General features: G+C 36.6%; 1 protein-coding gene across 1 annotated transcript in view; it reads right to left on the bottom strand.

The window, feature by feature from the left end:
• Positions 1 to 19,389, bottom strand: part of VAPB (VAMP associated protein B and C) — a 51,551-nt gene that overhangs the window by 12,971 nt on the left and 19,191 nt on the right. Inside the window, exon 2 of the mRNA XM_026697444.2 lies at positions 5,692 to 5,844. Coding sequence (XP_026553229.1) covers positions 5,692 to 5,844 — 153 coding nt within the window. The remainder of the gene's footprint in view (positions 1 to 5,691; positions 5,845 to 19,389) is intronic.

Consider the following 19,389-nt stretch of genomic DNA (forward strand, 5'->3'; position numbering starts at 1 on the left):
ACAGTCCATAGAGTCTTTGGGAAGGGTTATTGGGACTATTCCTCTGAGTTATGAATTGGTGTCCTGAATATTGATTTATTGTTTTTATATGATTAAAATTTAAATGTAATGTTTTAGTTTTAAAATGGGATTATTCATCCAACTAAGTTATGGATTTAAGTTATGGATTCAGAGTCAAACTGACTGACGCAGTAAAAAAAACCTCTTTAAGAAAGCAAACAACAGGCTTAAAACAAAAGTATAACAAAACAGTATAACAAAAACTTGAAATAGATACCTTCAGGATCCAATCTGTAGCCCTTCCTCAGGGTCTCTCTCTCCAAAATGTGTTCTGGAGAGAGAGAAATTCCTTGAGGGTGGTCAAGCATGAGCCCTAAAGCTTGGAAGAATAAACCAACTCTGATTGGATCCTGCAACATTATCCGGGGACATATATATTTGTCTTCATTTGTTAACAATTAACAGATAATCAGAGTTGGAAAGGACCTTGTAGGTCATCTAGTCCAACCCCCCACCCAGCGGGAGACCCTACACCATTTCTGACAAATGGCAGTCCAATCTCTTCTTGAAAGTCTCAAGTGATGGTGCTCCCACAACTTCCAAGCGCAAGCTGTTCCATTGGTTGATTGTTCTCACTGTCAGAAAGTTTCTCCTTATTTCCAGGTTAAATCTCTCCTTGTTCAGTTTCCATCCATTATTCCTTAACTGGCCTACAGGTGCTTTAGAAAATAGCTTGACCCCTTCCTCCCTATGGCAGCCCCTCAAAATATTGGTAGACTGCTATCATGTCTCCCCTGGTCCTTCTCTTTACTAGACTAGCCAAGCCCAGTTCCTGCGACCGTTCGGTGTATGTTTTAGCCTCTGGTCCCCTAACCATCCTGGTTGCTCTTCTCTGTACTTTTTCTAGAGTCTCAACATCTTTTTTATAATGTGGTGATCAAAACTGGATGCAGTACTCTAGATGTGGTCTTACTAAGGCTTTATAGAGTGGTATTAGTACTTCCCTTGATCTTAATTGTATCTCTCTGTTAATACAACTTAGGATTGCATTAGCTTTTTCGGCTGCTGCTGCTGCACACTGCTGGCTCATATTTAGCTGGTTGTCCACTAAGACTCCAGGATCCCTCTCACAGTTACTGCTATTGAGCCTGGTTTCACCCAGTCTGTATGTGCACATTGGGTTACATAAATTCAATTCACCATCAGCACCCATCAAGTGTAACCAGAATTCATACACATTATCAGCCATAATAATAACTGATAACTTATAAGACATGTATGCCGTCTGACTCTCAATGTCTCTAGGTAGCTCACAAAGATCAAAAACATATAAAAATAAAGATAAAAGATGGCAGGTGTGATGAATGAGAGGTCTCTATGCTCATCCTTACTGAATGTCTGTGAAACACTCTTCTTTTTTTACAATTCAGTGAATTCGGGAGGTGGGGCATCTGTCTGAGCTACTTCCAAATGTTATAGAAAATGTTTGTCTGTTTTGCCAAGATAATGTTTTTTGCATATTTCTGTCAAGATAATCTTAAACTGTGTTTACGTGTTTATGCCTTCCGAAATGCAGATAAGGTCATCCTTGGAGTATTTGATGGTGAAATTCCTCCCCCACCCACCCAATGAGGGGACAGAGACATAACAGTTTCTGCTCCTACTTAGATTGCAAAATTAAATTACTGCTAAGAATGAGAGAAAAGATTGCAAAGGTCTGACTGAGCGTGGGCAGAAAGGGGAGAAGAGAAGAGAGAAGAACTAAACAAGAAATTTGCAAGGCAGAGAAAGTTTTGAAGAGTGCAGACGTTTCTATAAACTCATAATCAACTTAATATGGAACTCAGCTTTTTACCATTACAATCTGAGCCCAGATTTCTATTCTGAATGAACCTGAGACCTAACTATCCACTTTACAGGTTTGGAAAACACCAGTGGTGGCTCACATCTTCTGTGATTTAATAGCAATCCCTAGGGATGCCTTGAAGGCTGCAAGGCTCACTTACACAAATGCTCTGTAAGTTGCACTGTTGTAACTTTGTTGAAACTTTATTGCAGTCAAACCTGGAGGTACCTAGACTGTAGCTTGAAAGCTAAGGCAGGAGGTGCTTCTGTCATAATGCTTGTGAATACTGTAATTTCCCTTGGCTAAAATTTCCTACCTTAAGAACAGAGGATGAATACTAGATTAAAGAACAGATTTAGAAAATATTTTTAAATGTTCAACTAACCCCTTAATTAAAGGTAAACTCAAATTCTGAACAAATCCAAGTGATTAACAATAATAGAAAGAATAAAACAAGTGAACATTTCAAAGTAAGTAAAATCCATAGCTGCCTCTATTCAATGAAGAATGTGTTCTCTGCCAAAGCACAAAACATTTTTTCTTATGTTCAATCATGTCTGATTCTCAAAGACTGTCCGGACAAATTCTTGCAATTTTCTTAGCAAGGTTGTTTTAAAAGTGGTTTGCCATTGCTTTCTTCCTAGGGCTGGCACAAAGTTACTGGCTCAAGGTCTAACACAAGGCTATTGAGTAGACACTGAAAGCTGAACAAAAATCAACGTCTACTCTCTAAGTGAGTCTGGCTGGTTGACACTGTGAACAAAACTCTTCCAAACCATAACATTTTCTTTCAATACCAGTTGTGCTCTGTTTCCTTTGGCACCCCAAACTTCTTATCAAACCCTCTCTTTTAAGTATTTGCGAATTGATCACATACTTCCTTCCTCTCAGGCTTGACTTCCGTTAACCTCTCTTCCTGTAATGGAAATCCTATTAAATACATCGTAGCTCAAGCCAAACTGACCTTCCACTCAGTCTCTGTCATTCTTTGACAATGCTTCAGACTGCAGGACCCCACCCTTTTCCCTGCCAGTTCATTAAGGGAAAATGAGAAGAGACAGTTATAGAAACAACAGCAGAGTAAAATACTATGAAAAGAAAAAATGGCTGAGTTAAGCAGTTTTGTAATGAATCACATGAATAGGCAAGGAAATGCTGATGAGGTCTTACAGGACTACACTAGCCATTTCTTAAATAGTGAGGTCTGCGCTACACAAGGAAGCTCAGAAGACAAAATTCCCTCTTTAGCAAATTGCATTTTATTAAGGAAAACTTCACTACTTCATTGCACACTGAATAGATGTCCTTAACTATCATGTCCAAATATAAAGCTATGGTAGTTCCTGTCTGTGGTGACTGGGAATACTTGGAATGTTATCCCTATTACAGATAAACCTCAAGCTCTTTGTTGACAGAGAAGGTTATATAATCCTTAAAACCAGGGAACAGCAGTAGCAATAGCACTTAGACTTATATATTGCTTCAGAGTGCTTTACAGCCTTCTCTAAGCAGTTTAGAGTCAGCATATTGCCCCAACAACATGGGTCCTCGTTTTACTGACCTTGGAAGGATGGAAGCCTTAGTCAAGCTGGTGAGAATCAAACTGCTGGCAGAATTAGCTTGCAATACTGCATTCTAACTGATACTAATACTACATTCTAACACTGAGCTACCATGGCTCTTTATAGGTTATCATACTCATACGCTCTTTTGTCCTAAATGCTCACCATGGTTTTTAGGACTATTATTTTCTCACTAAGCTTAAACCATATGTATTTATGTTTGCAATGATGCAAACTGTGGTTAGAAAACCAATGGAAGAGAATATTTATAGCTCAGGATTGAACTGTGGGATTCTTGGTGCTCACTGAGCTTGGTTATTTTCTGGGTAGATGTTTTATCACCAAACTAGGTTAACATCATCAGTGCAGGTTAGAAAAATTGATCAGAATTTCCACTTTAATCCTAATTCTGAAGTCATTGTCTCACATCATTCCCTCCCATTAAGCAACTAACAGAAGAACAGCTACAAAAAAGTTCATTTAAATTAAAACAATTCGCTGCGCAAGTGCTCTGGATCTCTCTTAAAAAATGGCCTCTTTACAGAAAAAGCTGTTTAGCAGTTGGCTTTTTTAAATATCTATGAAATGGAAACCATGCTCTGCATTATTGTGACAAACCCTTGAGACATTGATAACATAGTTTTCTGGGGCATTTCTGTCCTAAATCTAGGGAAGATGGATTTAGTACCAAAGAGCGATAACAAAACACTCCCTGTAGTTCTCAGCAGTTATGAAATCTCATCCTCCTTGAATTCTGTCAAGGCCAAACATTAGCCACCCTTTCCTATCAGGCTGTTAAAACAAAGAAAGAAATGATCTTCTAGCCTGGCTTGTAATGAGTGTGATTCAGCAGAGACAACAGTTGGCGCTCTTAAATATTTGATATTCATTACTTTCAGTTAAATGCTTTGTCATTCCAAGTTTTAAGGTCTCATCTAATGAGCTCAAGGTAGATAGGCATGCAAGATAAAAGGAAACATGCTAACGAAGACATGTTTTATAAAGTTGTCGAAGAAATTAAGATCACACACTGATGAAATAAGCAAAATTAAACTGGCGATACTGATGAAAATATCTGCCCAACTGTTCTTCCAGGTGCCATTTTCAGAATCTCTCTCAATAAAAAAGGACAGATCAAAAAATTTTTTTTAAAAAAAAATAAAACTAGCACCCTGGCCAGTTTGATTTGGCAACCCATGTGTTTCCTGGGCAAGAGGGACTTAGAATGACTGAAGTTACAATAGCACAAAAAAGAAAAGTGACTTATGACCAGTCCTTGCACTTATCACTGTTGCGGTCTCCCCATGGTCATGTGATCAAAATTTGGGCACTTGAAAAACAGCATGCATCACATAATCAGCACTTGCAACTTTCTCAGATGTATAATACTTCAAAAATCTGGATACAAATATCCAACCTTTATAATCAGTTAAGAGTTTGAAGGCTCTACAAACTGTTCCATTTCATATTTTGTATAACTGTATTACTAATCATTAAGCATATCCATTTCCCTTCTATAAGTGTTCTATTTCTCAACAAATCCCAGCAAAGATAGTTGAACACTTGGAAAATGAATCACCAAATAACCAATGAATCAATGCAAATATCTGGCCAAGACATTAAAAAAACTTATACTAATTTAGTGTATACACAATGGATAGAGTAGAAGTATACCATATGCCTTTTTCTTCTGTTACTTGAAAAATATGCTGAAAGTAACAGATTACTTCTAAGAAATATGAGACTGAAATTTTACTATAGAAGGCGGTGTAGTTATTAAATATCTGTCACCATATGAACCCAGTTTTGCAACATTTGGAAACCTTCCTAATCAACCCTTTTCAGCAAATTCTATCCTTCCTTAGCCTGATGCTTTCCAAGTTGCTGGGGAAAAAAAATCTCCAGAATTCTAAGATAATGGAGTACAAATCCAAAGATTCTGGAAACTGTACTTGTAACATAATTTAAAAGTACAAAGTTGCAGAAAGTTGTCTTACATAAGATTAGAATGACAATTTTTCATCAGACTACGCTTTCCAAGTGAAACTGGCGAAGAAAGTACCAAAACCAGAGGTTGTGTTATGCCGTTTACTCCGTCATCTCCAATTATAATTCCATCTGAAAACAGGAGAGTTCTGTAATTTTTAAAGAAACTTTGCAGAATATATAGGGTTGTTCAAAATGTCAGCTTTACACAAGCCATTTAACATCTGTTTATTTTCTTCCAGATATATTCAGAACCAAAATGATTGTGAGTGGAGGAAACCAATTGGAAAAACTTACCAGAGACATTAATTGACGTTCCAGCATCTATAATTCCACTGTTGGGTCGTACACAATACCTGCGTGGAGCCGTAGTCTTCACTTTGAAACAGACATTTTTATCTGTTGAATTGCCAAGTTTCAGATTTGTGGTGACAACATCTGTGAAGGGACCTATGAGACATAATAAACACAATTTTGAAGGTTTTCCAAACTTCACATAAATGTATGTACAACATACAAAAATACTCAAACCTGATTAGAACAAACCACTTAAGCTACACGTTATCCAACCTGTGATACTCTAAGGGGTTGGAACTCTCAATTCCCAGAAAACTTACCCTACAAGGAATTGAAAAGACCATCTTGAGAGGCCTAGATTAAGGAAAGGTTCGTCTTGGCTTGGCCTTATTATCCATCTACCTTTCTACTAATGGCTTAAGATAGCATTTGTGGTTTTATTCACATCTTCCATTTTATCTTTCCTGGAAGCTACGTTTGGATTGTTGAGTAATCTGCCTACACTGTTTTTTATTATAGTAATATATTAAAGATTATAATAATTTCATTAAGATTACAATTGCAAAGATAAAAATTAATATAAATTGAAGAATTAAAAATAAAGACACAGAAAAGGGGAAAACAGAAAAAATAAGAACACAGTAATGAAAAAACTTCATCATAAGTAAAAAACAATTTTCGTAACTTATCCCCTTCTCATAAAATATAACAAATGCCTTCCCATATTTCATCTCTTATGCATCAGCAAATTCTTAAAGTTTCCTCATTTCAGTTCTGATCAGCAAAAGATAATTAAAAATTATCAGGGATAATAACACATCCATTTTAACTCAGACGAAATAAACCAATTTTATATTCCTTCCTTTTACTTTTAACAACCTTAATTTTAGTCCCTTCAAATAATGTCTTAGAACTTGATTTTTTTTCTTTATACCTTCTCACAATGATCTTCAAAGCTTAAACAAGTTTCTGTTGTAAATCCAATATAGGAAAATTATCTTAGTCATTCTCTTGATTTGTTATTTGCCTATCTTTTTTCATTTAGATCAGCTGGTTTCTCTTGTATATCCAGTATAGCATCTTCCTCCCTATCGTTCTTGAAGTTTGACATTTTTAAAGCCACATTCAGATCAGCCTCAATCTTTTCAGGTAAAACTTGTTCCTTTTTCATAACATCTGTGAAACAGTCTACCAATCTACAAAGGCAAATGCTCTTAAAATTAATTTCTGGGAGTCATTATTCAAAAATATCCTTCAATATGCCCAATATTAAAATATTTGGTTTCATTCTGTATTAGTAAGTCAAATTTAAGCGCTCTTCTCCTTTAACTATAATCTTTAGTTCTTTCTAGTTCCCTGTAGGGTCAAATCTTCAAAATCTCATCCTACCATTTTTTATAAAGAATTTAAAACATAAGCAGTTTTTCAGGGGAATGATTCTTATAATTCCAAAATTTTATTTCAAATCCATCTGGATTCTTAGTCCACTTGTAACTGTCTAAAATCAAAGTTCTAATGACCTTTTTGTAAACACATACTTAAAATTTCTTAAGGATTGAAGAAAAGTCACCCAGTGTTTTCTAATTTGTTAATCCAAAGGTTCCTAATAGCTTAAAAGCAGCTAAGTAGTATTTTCTGAAAATGATGAGGAGGTAGTATTATTTTCCGGTAACAGAAAAGCAAATCTAGGTGACGACTGTGATTTGAGCAAGATGGCTGTGCCTTCACTTTCTAGAGCTCTAAACTTGCTAGAGGCCACTATCTTATGGTTTCCTTAAGAGGAACAACTGTTTAGAGCTGTGATGGAGAACCTATAGCACATGTGCTGGAAGTGGCTTGCTGAACCATCACCCCAGAGCAGGTTCATTGGGCAGGTGTGTGCGCCGCCCACCAGCTGATCATCAGGTAGCTGCCACGTATGTGCAGAGCACGGGCAGGACACAAGTGTGGCGCACGTTTGGATGGTCACATGCACATGTGGCATCATGGGGGGTTGCATGTGCATGTGCAGTGGGGGGCCCTGCATGCATTGCCTTATGGGTGCTGGCATATGCGCGCGCACACACTCTTGCCATGCGAGGACGGAAAGGTTAGCTAGCCATCACTGGTCTAGAGCACAGGAGATGATCTCAAGTCATCTTCTTGTCCAGAGAGGAATGATGAAAAGCTAGACTACTTATTGCATCTTCATTCTGCTGTAATCATACTCTTACAAAATCAGTTTACAGTTCAAGATGGTGTTTTAATTGCTATTGCATCTTACTTGCTGGTGCTGGTACTGCAAAATCTATGAACAGGCAAAAAAGAGAATGCATTGAGACTCAAGACTAAGACTGTGGCATCTTTAATGCCACATTTTAGCTCCATCTCTCAAACAGGAAGCTGCAATAAAGCAAATTTGCTACAGAACCTACAAACAAAAGATTTGTTAATTTATGTACTGATGCAAAGGTACAATATTTGTACCTTTTAATATAATATTTAACACATACAAATCTTATTTTATCACCATGGCAAATTGGTATCTAACGTGTCAGACAAATAAATAAAAGGTTACTGGCCAACATAGACTTCTATTATTCCTGAAAGTAAGGCAGGAATTCACATTGGTACACACTTCAATCGCAAATCCCTTTATATTAGCAATATTTTACAGAAATAATTATTATTTTGCAGCTGGTGGAAACATATGACCTTTTAACTGGATGATATCAAGTTGCATTTTACCTGTACAATTTTATTATATCAACTCTTACTACCTCCACCAGCCAGAAAGAGAAAAAAGTGTTCTCATTGCTAAGTTGTTTCCATCATTTAGGATTCTTCTTTACTTGTAATTCACTTCATAGAGTATTGTAGAATATTCTACAGTATTTGTTTTTGGTACGGTAACCAGAACTGCATGCAGTATCTTGAACCCAATGACAGCACTGATTTGTATGAATGGATTATAAAACTACCAGTTCTATTTTCAATTCCTTCTCCCAGGGGTTCTGCCATGAGGCATCTGCACACTTGAAACATGTTTCTGTCAATCAGTCTGTTAAGCAACCTTTCCTTCTCTAGCAACGAATTTAGACTCCATTACCACACATGAAATTAACATATTTGTACCAGCTGTACACACTGTTTTACACTTCCTTTGAAGTGCACTTGACATTTCATTCCCCATTCCCCAACTTGAGTTATTTTTTTTAACATTCTTTATGATCTCTTTTGTTTGAAGCACTATAAACAGTCTGAAGTTAATACTAAACTTGGTCATTTCATTGCCCATATCACTTTCTAAACTCTTTACAAACAAGTTAAAAGCACCAATTCTCAATTGTTTAAAAAGAAAAAAACTTGGAGAATCCTCTATTTACATCTCCCAAGTACTGCCCTTTCTTGCTAGACTAACACTATTATATTTGTCCAGTGCTCTAGTAAATGTTTTCTCGTACAGTGTTAGGCATATAAAGTTCCAGCTTTAAATAGGAGGTTATGAAAAGCCTTGTTAACACCACTTATAAATAGCCCCTTAGCAAACTGTATTATATACCAGCTTGCAAATTCTTAAGTTTCTGATGCTATTATAGGCAGAAATGAAAGGTCAAAGATTAATAGCTTCTCTGGTCAATAGCAGAAAAAGGTTATACGTGTAAGCTACGAGTTAAGATGTTTATCCATTATTTCTTCACATTTATACTGTACATTATTTATTTAAAAGTTGTTTGAACAAGAGAATACATATGCAATATAAAAAGGCCAATTTTAAATAAGTGGGATATTAAATATTATATGAGATACCTAGAAGGCAGAAATGAATCTCAAAATCACCCCAAGTGATTGGAAGAATGATAAAACAAACAAAATATAATAGAGACAAAGAAAGTTCTTTACTTATAAAACAAAGATTAAATGCATACAGAGTGGATTTGATTTAAATCATGATTTTTAAAGAGCAACAGTCATCTCTATCCTGCAGCAGCTCCTCCTCTGACCTGCTGTTGACTTGCCAACAGTCCCAATATTGCAGAATATACAGCCTCATGCTACATAACTAAGCTCCATTTCATGTCAAATAAACTAAATTAATATATCTTAAATAGAAAACTATCTTTAGATAGATTTTTATTCCAAAAGCATTTTATTAAAATAAATTTGATAAATAAAAAAATCCAACTTAAATAAAAAAAATAAATTAATTTTTTTTAAAATCTATTTTTATCCACCCTGAATGCATATATAGGAAATGCCTACCTGGTTTAGTAATAATGCTTGAGAAAAAGATTTTGGAATGACAGTTGGCTGCAAACTGAATATGAGCCAGCATGCAATACAGCTATGAATGCAATGTAACAAAAATGTATTTCTGTTGTGACCCTGCTTTGCTTGAGTACTATATCTCATTTATGAATTCAGAGAAACTGGAACAAGTTCAAACATGATCAGAGGATTAAAAATTCCTTTGATTAGAATCGAAATGATATTTTCCTTGAGAAAGGAACACTGATGTAATTCTCTTGAAATAACTGGAAGGATGTCTCACTAAAGAACAGGACCTGCTTGTTATCTAGAATTCAGGATACAGAACATTGTTCTTAATTTGCAGACGACCAGAATTCAACTTGATAGCAGGAGAAAACCTAGCAATATCAGAGCACTATGAAATGAGATGCTGGGCTAACCTTCTCTGTGTGAATTCCAGAAGCTGGTGAGTTATGGTCCTTTTATTTGAATACCAACATACAGCAGGAAGTCAGATTTGATTATCTAAGCCCATCTGTGATTTCACTTGGCTTTCTCCTAATATTCTAAGTTTTTATGCAAAGATGGCATAAAAGATCCACATGTACTTAGTGCCGGATCATGCCTTTTCCTCTTAAAAAGCCCCAGGGGGTATACGGATTGGATTCATAGTATTGTGAATGATGTGGAGAGTTCCTGCATTATTCTCACATATATGTAAACTATGAAGGAGATATTATATGGAACTTGTGAAATTACAAAAACACATATATAAACACAAGATATAAAATGTCTACACACCCATTAAAATGCCAGGTTTTTGAGATGTAAAAAAAAAAAATATATCAGACCAAGATAAATCACTTCAGCATTTTTTCTACCTTTAATGTAGCATATAAGTTGTACAATTCAATTGAAAACACAAATTTAAAACTTTTAGGGGGAAAATAATAAAAATGTAAAATGATGTGATTGCATAAATCTGCACATCCTTAAACTAATGCTTTGTTGAAGTACTTTTTGATTTTATGACAGCATTCAGTCTTTTGGGGTAGGAGCCTATCAGCATAGATCATCCTGCCTCGGGAATCTTTGCCAATTCTGAGGTGATTTATCTTGATTGGGTATTTTTTTAACCTCTCAAAAATCTGGCATTTTGGGTGTGTAGACTTTTTATACCCCCCCTCCTCGGTGTGTGTGTGTGTGTGTGTGTGTGTGTGTAAAAAAGAGAGACAGTAGAGAGCGAGGAATCAACTTCAATCAGCTGCAGCAATAACATTAAAGAATAGTTCTGGCACAAGCTTTTATGGACTGCAATCCATTTTCCTTTGTTGTGTAAGCAGCTTTCAACTAAGAAGGAACTTAAAATCAGCATACTGGTCCACAAATGACGAGTCACTATTAGGTGCTATCTTAATATTAAGAGAAAATTTATTGGACTTGGATATGGAATTCTTTTCAAGTTGTGGAATGCTTTCAAGTCATGTCTAAAATGTGACAACTATGGAATCCTCTCTCTTATCTATATGAATTTGGAAACTTGTACAAATAGCAATCCCAGCTAGATGGTTGTATTTAGACAATTTAGCACAAATTCAAAATTTTATCCAGATTTGGACATGGTCAAAATCTGAGTGAGTCACCCCAATGGGCAAGATTGAGAAATGGAAAAAAAGAACAAAAAAAAAATGACAGTGGCAAACCACTTTTGTGTGAATGTACAAAAAACTGCATAGATCTGTCTATGAAATCACGAATAATAGATTGTGGCTCAAACAGTGGTGGGATTCAAATTTTTTTACTACCGGTTCTGTGGGCGTGGCTTGGTGGGCGTGCCAGCGGAAGGTTACTGTAAAATCTAGAGTCAGGGGGGGTATTTGCCGGTTCTCCAAACTACTCAAAATTTCCACTACCGGTTCTCCAGAACTGGTCACAACCTGCTGAATACCACCTCTGGGCTAAAAAAAAACTCTTCATACTTATTAAGCTCATGTGCAAAATACTGGGCCCAGTGGGCTCTTATGAAAATAACGTATGTAATATAGTGGCTAGGAATCCTTGGAGTTGTAATGTGACATATCCAGAGAGCATTACACAGGAGACAACATATCTAGTTATTTGAAGATTATCAGTGGTAGCTTTGGTATGTTTACAACACAAGAATCAGACCATAATCTGCTTTAAAGAAATTTGGACTATGATACCATGCTGGGATTGCACTGGCAAATGCTCCTTCTGCTTCCAGATTGGTGGACATATATTCAAGGTTTCTTAAAGTATTGTGTTTCCTCGAAAATAAGACCGGGTCTTATATTAATTTTTGCTCCAAAAGATGCATCAGGGCATTTTCTGATTAGGTCTTATTTTGGGGGAAATGGGGTACTAAATGTGTCTGCCTGGATGATGATCTTATCTGGGGCTTATTTTGGGGTTAGGGCTTATATTATGAGCATCCTGGGGAAAAAATCACACTAGGACTTATTTTCTAGTTGGTCTTATTTTCAGGGTAACATGGTGAAAATCCCTGAAATTTTCTTGGCAACATTTTTATTTTTAAAAGTAGTTTACCATTGGCTTCCTATGGCTAAGAGAGAGGGACTGGCCTAAAGTTATCCTAGTAACATGCCTGTTTCCTGATTTCTAGCCTGGTACTTTTAACCACTATACCAATGCTTTAAAAGCTCATTGTTCCTTCAGTCAACACTAAATACTGAAACAGGCTAAATGTTATGCCAATGCCAAGACTTTAAAAAAAATAAATCTTAATCTCTAGAAACTAATGAAATATTCTGTCAAGTATAAGCTCACTTATGCTATTAAGATTTATAGTAGATGCGTTAAATCTAAGGGAACATAAATAAATGATTAAAACTTGTTTTACAACATAATTTTATTAAAAAAAAAACCTATGAAGAGTGTTCATTAGTACAGTATTCCATTGCCCTTGAGTTTAAAGTTTAAAAAACACTACTGTTCTCTATTAGTTCCAAGAGTTTTATATGCAAGTACATTCAGAAGTATAGCTATAATTGTAGGTGATGATATTATCCAAAAACCTATTGTTTTGGTCCACCAGTGAAATTTATGTAATTTTGGCAATGTAGTGTAGCACATATGTGCGAGGGGAACCGTTACCTTTTAATGTATTCTCAATGGCTAAAGAATGGGGGGGAAAAAATCCAAGAATAAAGTCAGTTTATATCTATATATTGTAATACCCTTTCACTGGCTTAAAACATGCTTCATAACAATTTGCTCCAGGTAGTTCAAGTAAATAAATGAAATTCCATATTGTAGGTGGAACTATAACAGGCATCTTCCAAACAAAAAGTTCAAACCTATTATTGGTGGAAAGCAAATATTAGGCCAAATGGGAGTCATACATGTATTATCCATCCATTAAATCTGACTTTAAGCGTGTACATCTTTAGCCATGTTAAGGTGTTACAAATTCTTAACATTTTATTAGGTAACTTTCAGCTAAAGTAGCCTTTAAAACAGATACACAAAAACTCTCACTGCATAGACAGTATTGAAAAATTACCTTTTTATTCTTTTATTGAACACTCTGCATTTGGATTCCTTAACCCTCAAATTCTTCAATCTTACAGTAAAAACATTGCAGTCAAGCATAAGATTCTTCCTAGGTTTACTTGTTCAGAAAGTTCCAATGTTGAAGTTGTGGGGAAATGATTATAAACTGGAATAGAATTCTAGATTAGGTTCTCCTCGCTCATGCTGAATCTTTTCTGAGAGGTTCTAACTTTAAATAACTTTTACTAACAACAGATCTATTTTGATTTTTAAAAAATACATCAATAAAATAGTAGTAACTGGAAGTGTTTAGTTTATTTTAGTTTATTTATTGTCATTGCAACTCGTACAACAAAATCAAACACCATCTTCAGTGCACATCATGACCATGACCATGAAAATAAACACAAATACATATCCTTCACCCTTCACACATTGAACCAGAAATCCCCGACACCACACCAACACTGCACTATATAGCAGAATTCAAAAGAGCTGCTGCCCTGGGATAGAAGCTGTTTTTCAGGCTATTTGTCCTTGTTTTAATTATTCTGTACCATCTGCCAGATGATAATAGTTCAAAAAAAGTGTTCCCAGGATGAGATGGATCTTTGAGAATGTTTTGAATTTTCTTAAGGCAGCGGGAGCTATAAAGCTCTTCCAAAGAGGGGAGAGGGCAACCAATGAATCTCTGGGCAATGACGTTAACCTTCTGGAGTGCTTTCCTATCTGCCACTGTGCAATTGGCAAACTATACAGAGGTGCAGTATGTTAAAGTGCTCTCTATGGTGCAGCGGTAGAAGGTCACCAGCAGTTTTTTCATTCAGTTGTTGTTTTCTGAGAAGTCTCAGGTAGTATAATCTCTGCTGGGGCCCTTTGACCAGGGCTGCAATGTGGGCACTCCAGGTCATGTCCTCTTTTAGGATAACACTCAGAAACTTAAAACTGGCCACTTGGTCTCCACTGATAAGCAAGGGCTGATCTGTTCCTTCTCTAATCCACTATAAGCTCCTTGGTCTTATTGGTGTTGAGGACCAAGTTATTGTCTCCATACCATGAAAGCAACCGGTCCACCTCATCTCGATAGACAGACTCATCCCCCCTGGAGATAAGTCCCACCACTGTTGTATCATCTGCAAATTTAGCAATAGTATTACTAGCGTGAGTGGGAAAGCAGTCATGCACATAAAGAGTATAGAGTAAGGGACTCAACACACAACCCTGTGGTGTACCAGTATTAAGAATAAGAGCTGAAGAGGTATGATTACCTAATTTGACCCTCTGTGAGTGGCCAAACAGGAAATCCATAATCCAAAGGCAGATTGAATTAGAAAGCCCAAGGTCCAGAATTTTAGACACTAGTCTATGTGGAAGAATTGTGTTAAACACAGAACTAAAATCCACAAAAAGCATCCTCACATAGGCCCCCCACTGTTTTAGATGAGTCAGAGCAGTGTGAAGAGTGATGGCTATAGCATCCTCTATAAGGATGAAAGTTAGTTTTTGAGGCCTTGTGTAGCCAAATGTCTTGAGTCTGTCTGGAAGAGTGTCTATGCCTTTTGGAAAAAAGATAAATCTGAGTTTTTGGTCTGGGCAACCTTAATAGTTGAGTGTCCCCATTATTTTAATTGTTTCCCTTTTTAATTCTATTTTATATTGTTCCATGCCACATTAGACATTGTATGGATTGTGATGGCTTATATTGTTAAATAAATAAGGAGTGGGGGGGGAGAATCTATATTCCTTTGAGACTTCTGTTCATACTTCTAGAGAATTTGTTTTACTCAAATTTGTCTACCAATAGATTTTATGAAGCTATACCTGGAACATATAACAGGCTTTTTTAGTGGAAAAAAAGAAATGACATATAGTATTATTTAATAAAATTATCTGAGTCTTAATCATCCATCTAACCATGTTAAGGCTTTTATGATCCTGATATTCAGGCAGAAAAAATGGGGAAAAAACCCTACCAAGTGCTTTCGGCCTTTGGGGGGAAAATAAAATACATAATAACAAGAAAACTTTAATAATACTGCTATGAGGATGATACAAAGTCCTGGGAGAAAGCAGTAATTAAGCAACCAATAATATCTAACCATCATAGAAATACCATGATAGAATTTATGTGCTGAAAAGAAAAAAATAATAATTTGCAAGGGGATGACAGAAACATTGCTCTTTTTTAAAAAACCCATGGAGTAAATGATATAGCTATTTAATTCTTAGTTAAGAAATCACACTTCCAGAACATCTGGAGGGGACCAGGTTGGGGAAGCTGATTAGAAAAGAATTGTGTGGCCAAGGCAGTACTTTAAACAAAGGATGAATCATAGTGGAGGAAGGGGAAGGGAGGCGAACATTTTCCAGTTAACAAGGATGTATGCTGCAATAATGGAGCTGTAATTAAAAACTTAAGCAACAATTTTTGCATTAAAACCAGAAAGGGAAGCCAAAAGCCCTTAATGTGATTAAAAGGTACAGATGCCAAAAACTCAAAATGCTGTGCTTTGTTCTACAGTTTATTTATTCTGGATAAATTAATCCTATTCACTGAAATGTGTTTGCTGCAAGGCCTCTGCTTATTAGGAAACACCCTCTACCCCTCACTTTTGTCTTCTTCCCTACTGAGGTGTGGAAGTACTAAGAAATCTCAGGCTAGAAACTGGGAGAGTGTGAGTTCTAGACTAGTCCAGCCTTAGACACAAACCCAGCTGAGCGACCATGGGCCACTCACTTTCTCTCAACCCTGTGAAAGAGGCAATGACTAGCCATTTCTGAGAAACTTTGCCAAGAAAACTGCCAAGGACTTGTCCAGGCAATCTCCAAGAATCAGACACAATTGATCAAAATAAAAACAAAAAAGACTGAAACACATGAATTTGTAATAGGGCTTTGAGTTTTAAAAGGAAGAAAAAAAAAGATTGAAAGGCTGAAATAAAGCTTCTTGGTTATATGTAACGCAAAACAAAAACCCTACGAAGAACATTACAGGTAGTCCTCGACTTATAACTAAAATTGAGCCCAAACTTTGTTGCTAAGTGGGACTCGCTCCATTTTGCAACCTTTCTTGCTGCAGCTGTTAAGTGAATCACTGTAGTTTTTAGGTTAGTAACATGGTTAAGCAAATCTGGATTCCCCACTGACTTTGCTTGTCAGAAGGTTACAAAAGATGATCACATGATCTAGGGACCCTGCAATTGTCCCAAATATGAGCCAGCTGCCAAGGAACAATGAAACAGCACTGGTTAGGAGAGGTGAACTTATAATTTTGACACATACTAGCCCAAATTTGAACAGCCAACACTTTAAAAATTACAGGTTGGCCTTACCAAGAAAACATAAAAGTCCAGTGTCCAGCCCTGTGGTCATAGAAAGGTAGAGGTTGTAAGGAAAAGGTTAAAGCAGTTAAAATAAAAGGCAGCCCAGTGCTGTACAGTAAAATAAAAATTGTTAATATTTATTATTAAATTCCACTATGCTGCAGCTTGATAAACTTAAAGAGGGTTCCAGGTTAGGAAAGGCTGGGCTGTGACAGGGGTACAGAGGTTCAAGATTAATTACCAAAGTTTAGACTGACTGCAACATTAATTACAGGATCTCTTTTATTTCCTTTTCTATGGACAAGGTGTTGGTACAATCTACACAGCAATGCACAGCACTACTCAAGCATCATAAACAAGATTAACAAGCTGCCAAGGAGTTATATAACCATAAATATCTTTCTGGCAATCACCTGCTCTTTCGTTTGTGGACAGAGAGATGCCTCCTGCATACATCAGATGATACTGATGGTAATGGAAAACTTCATATCCGAGAAGATCAGCAAATAGACAAATAGACTACGAAAACTCCTTTTGGTTACAGGGGAGTGAGCCTGAAGAAGAAAGGATTCTTCTTTTCTTCAGTAAGAAGGCTTTGTTGTTGTTGCAAAGTTGCGTCCGACCCATCGCAACCTCATGGACAACATTCCTCCAAGCCTTCCTGTCCTCTACCATCTTCTGGAGTCCATTTAAGCTCATGCTTACTGCTTCAGTGACTCCATTCAGCCACCTCATTTCTCTGTCCTCCGGTTCTTCTTTTGCCTTCAATCGTTCCCAGCATTAGGCCTTCTTCAGGGAGTACTTCCTTCTTATTAGATGGGCCAAGTATTTGAGTTTCATCTTCAGGATTTTGTTAAGATAACAAAAAAAATTCTTGTCTCTTATCAGGACACCCTCTTCAGCCTAGAAATTTCCTGTTGTTTCCAATTTCTGTAGTGAACCAAGGGGAAAAAAAGATGTGGGGGAGCTTTGTTTTCTTTGCACATCAAAACAGAGTTTGTAGAGATTCTCAGTCATCCAGGTCATGGTTTTCCCAAAAGTGCTTTTTCAGGAGGCAACTGGACTTTCTTGTTTTTCTTTTAAAGATGTTTTGCTTCTCATCCAAGAAGCATCTTCAGCTCGGACAAGATAGCGGGGAAAGGAAGGATGCAAATGACCAGCTGTCTGCAAGGAATATAAGTCCTTCCATTCTCCACTATCTTGTCAGAGCTGAAAAAGCTTTTTAGATGAGAAGCAAAACCCCTTCAGAATCAAAACACAGATCAAAGAGAGCAAAATCCCAAACAGCAACATACTGTATCAGTGAAGAAAGCTGCTTCCTCCCAGGTGTCATGCCCCAACCAACTATGGAGTAAGGTGTGGGAGTAACTAATGATGGAAAACCCATCAGTAAAGGCAGAAGGCCCATATGATCCTTTTTACTAAGCAGCAAACTGCAATGTTCCTCTGGCAATTGTAACACAGCAACAACCACATAGTAATGAGGAAGATCCAATTGCATTTAGCAACACCCACCTTTTTCTCAAAGACACGAAAGTAGACAGTAAAAATGATGCCACAGACCAGGAACTCTTGCAGCAAAAAAACCATTATCTGCTAACCTGTAAGGCTTGATCCTCTTTAATTGGAAGTTCTACCCATGCTGCAATGGTGTGAAAAATGTGAAAAACTGTCATAAGTCACTATTTTCAGTGCCACTGTAACTTTGAATGGTCACTAAACAAATGGCTGTTAGTCAAGAACTACCTGTACTAAATTATTATTTAGAATTATATCTCCACTAAGACTCCACAGGTAGCTATGAATCAGGTGACTACATAGGTGAGGTATATTTTATGGATCCATGTCTATGAAAACTGTTCTTCAAACAGTTGACCAAACAAAATATTCCATGTAATATACAAGAAATGCATGTGTTTAGAATTATACTATCAAGAGAGTTGGAAAGGAACCATTCAAGCAAAATGTCCAACTTCCTATTTAGCTCAGAAATCCAAATTAAAACATTCCAAACAGATGAATCTTAGCCTGTTTGAATTCATTCACTGAAGTACAATTAGTCTGGTTCTCTAAATTATCTTTGTTAGGAAAAGCATCCTAACATTTAATCAGAATCTGCCTTTTTATAACTTCAGACCACTGTTTCAAGCCCTACTTTCTGAAATAATGGAGAACTGATCTCTACTTTCTTATCTGTAACATTTCTCGAGATTCCTGAAGAATGCTGTTGTATCTCCCAAAGTCAACGTTACCCTATGATTCAATCAAGTCTGAACTGGAAATCCTGCTTCCTTCAACCAGATCTTCACAATTACCTGGTGCAGAACATATTCTGGGAGCAAACCAAATGGGAGATATAGAGGAGTATAAAAGTAACTTTGAAGAAGGAATGTAAGAACCATTCAGCAACCATTATACAAAGGCAATGTTAACTCAGCCCTGGGAAGGAAGAGGGGGGTGAGAAAGAAGCTTAAGATAACTCCGGCTTGATTCTGTTTGGCACGAAAGAGGCAAAAAGTTAAATTCTTGTTAAATTCTCAGTATTCTGTTATTATATTATTCAACAATAAAATAACGTTTCAATGATCACTCTGGAGTCCATTTTCTCATT

Source organism: Pseudonaja textilis, chromosome 3 (assembly GCF_049901715.1).
Source record: "Pseudonaja textilis isolate UNSWEBS1 chromosome 3, rPseTex1.2, whole genome shotgun sequence".
Classification (NCBI taxonomy): Eukaryota; Metazoa; Chordata; class Lepidosauria; order Squamata; family Elapidae; genus Pseudonaja; species Pseudonaja textilis.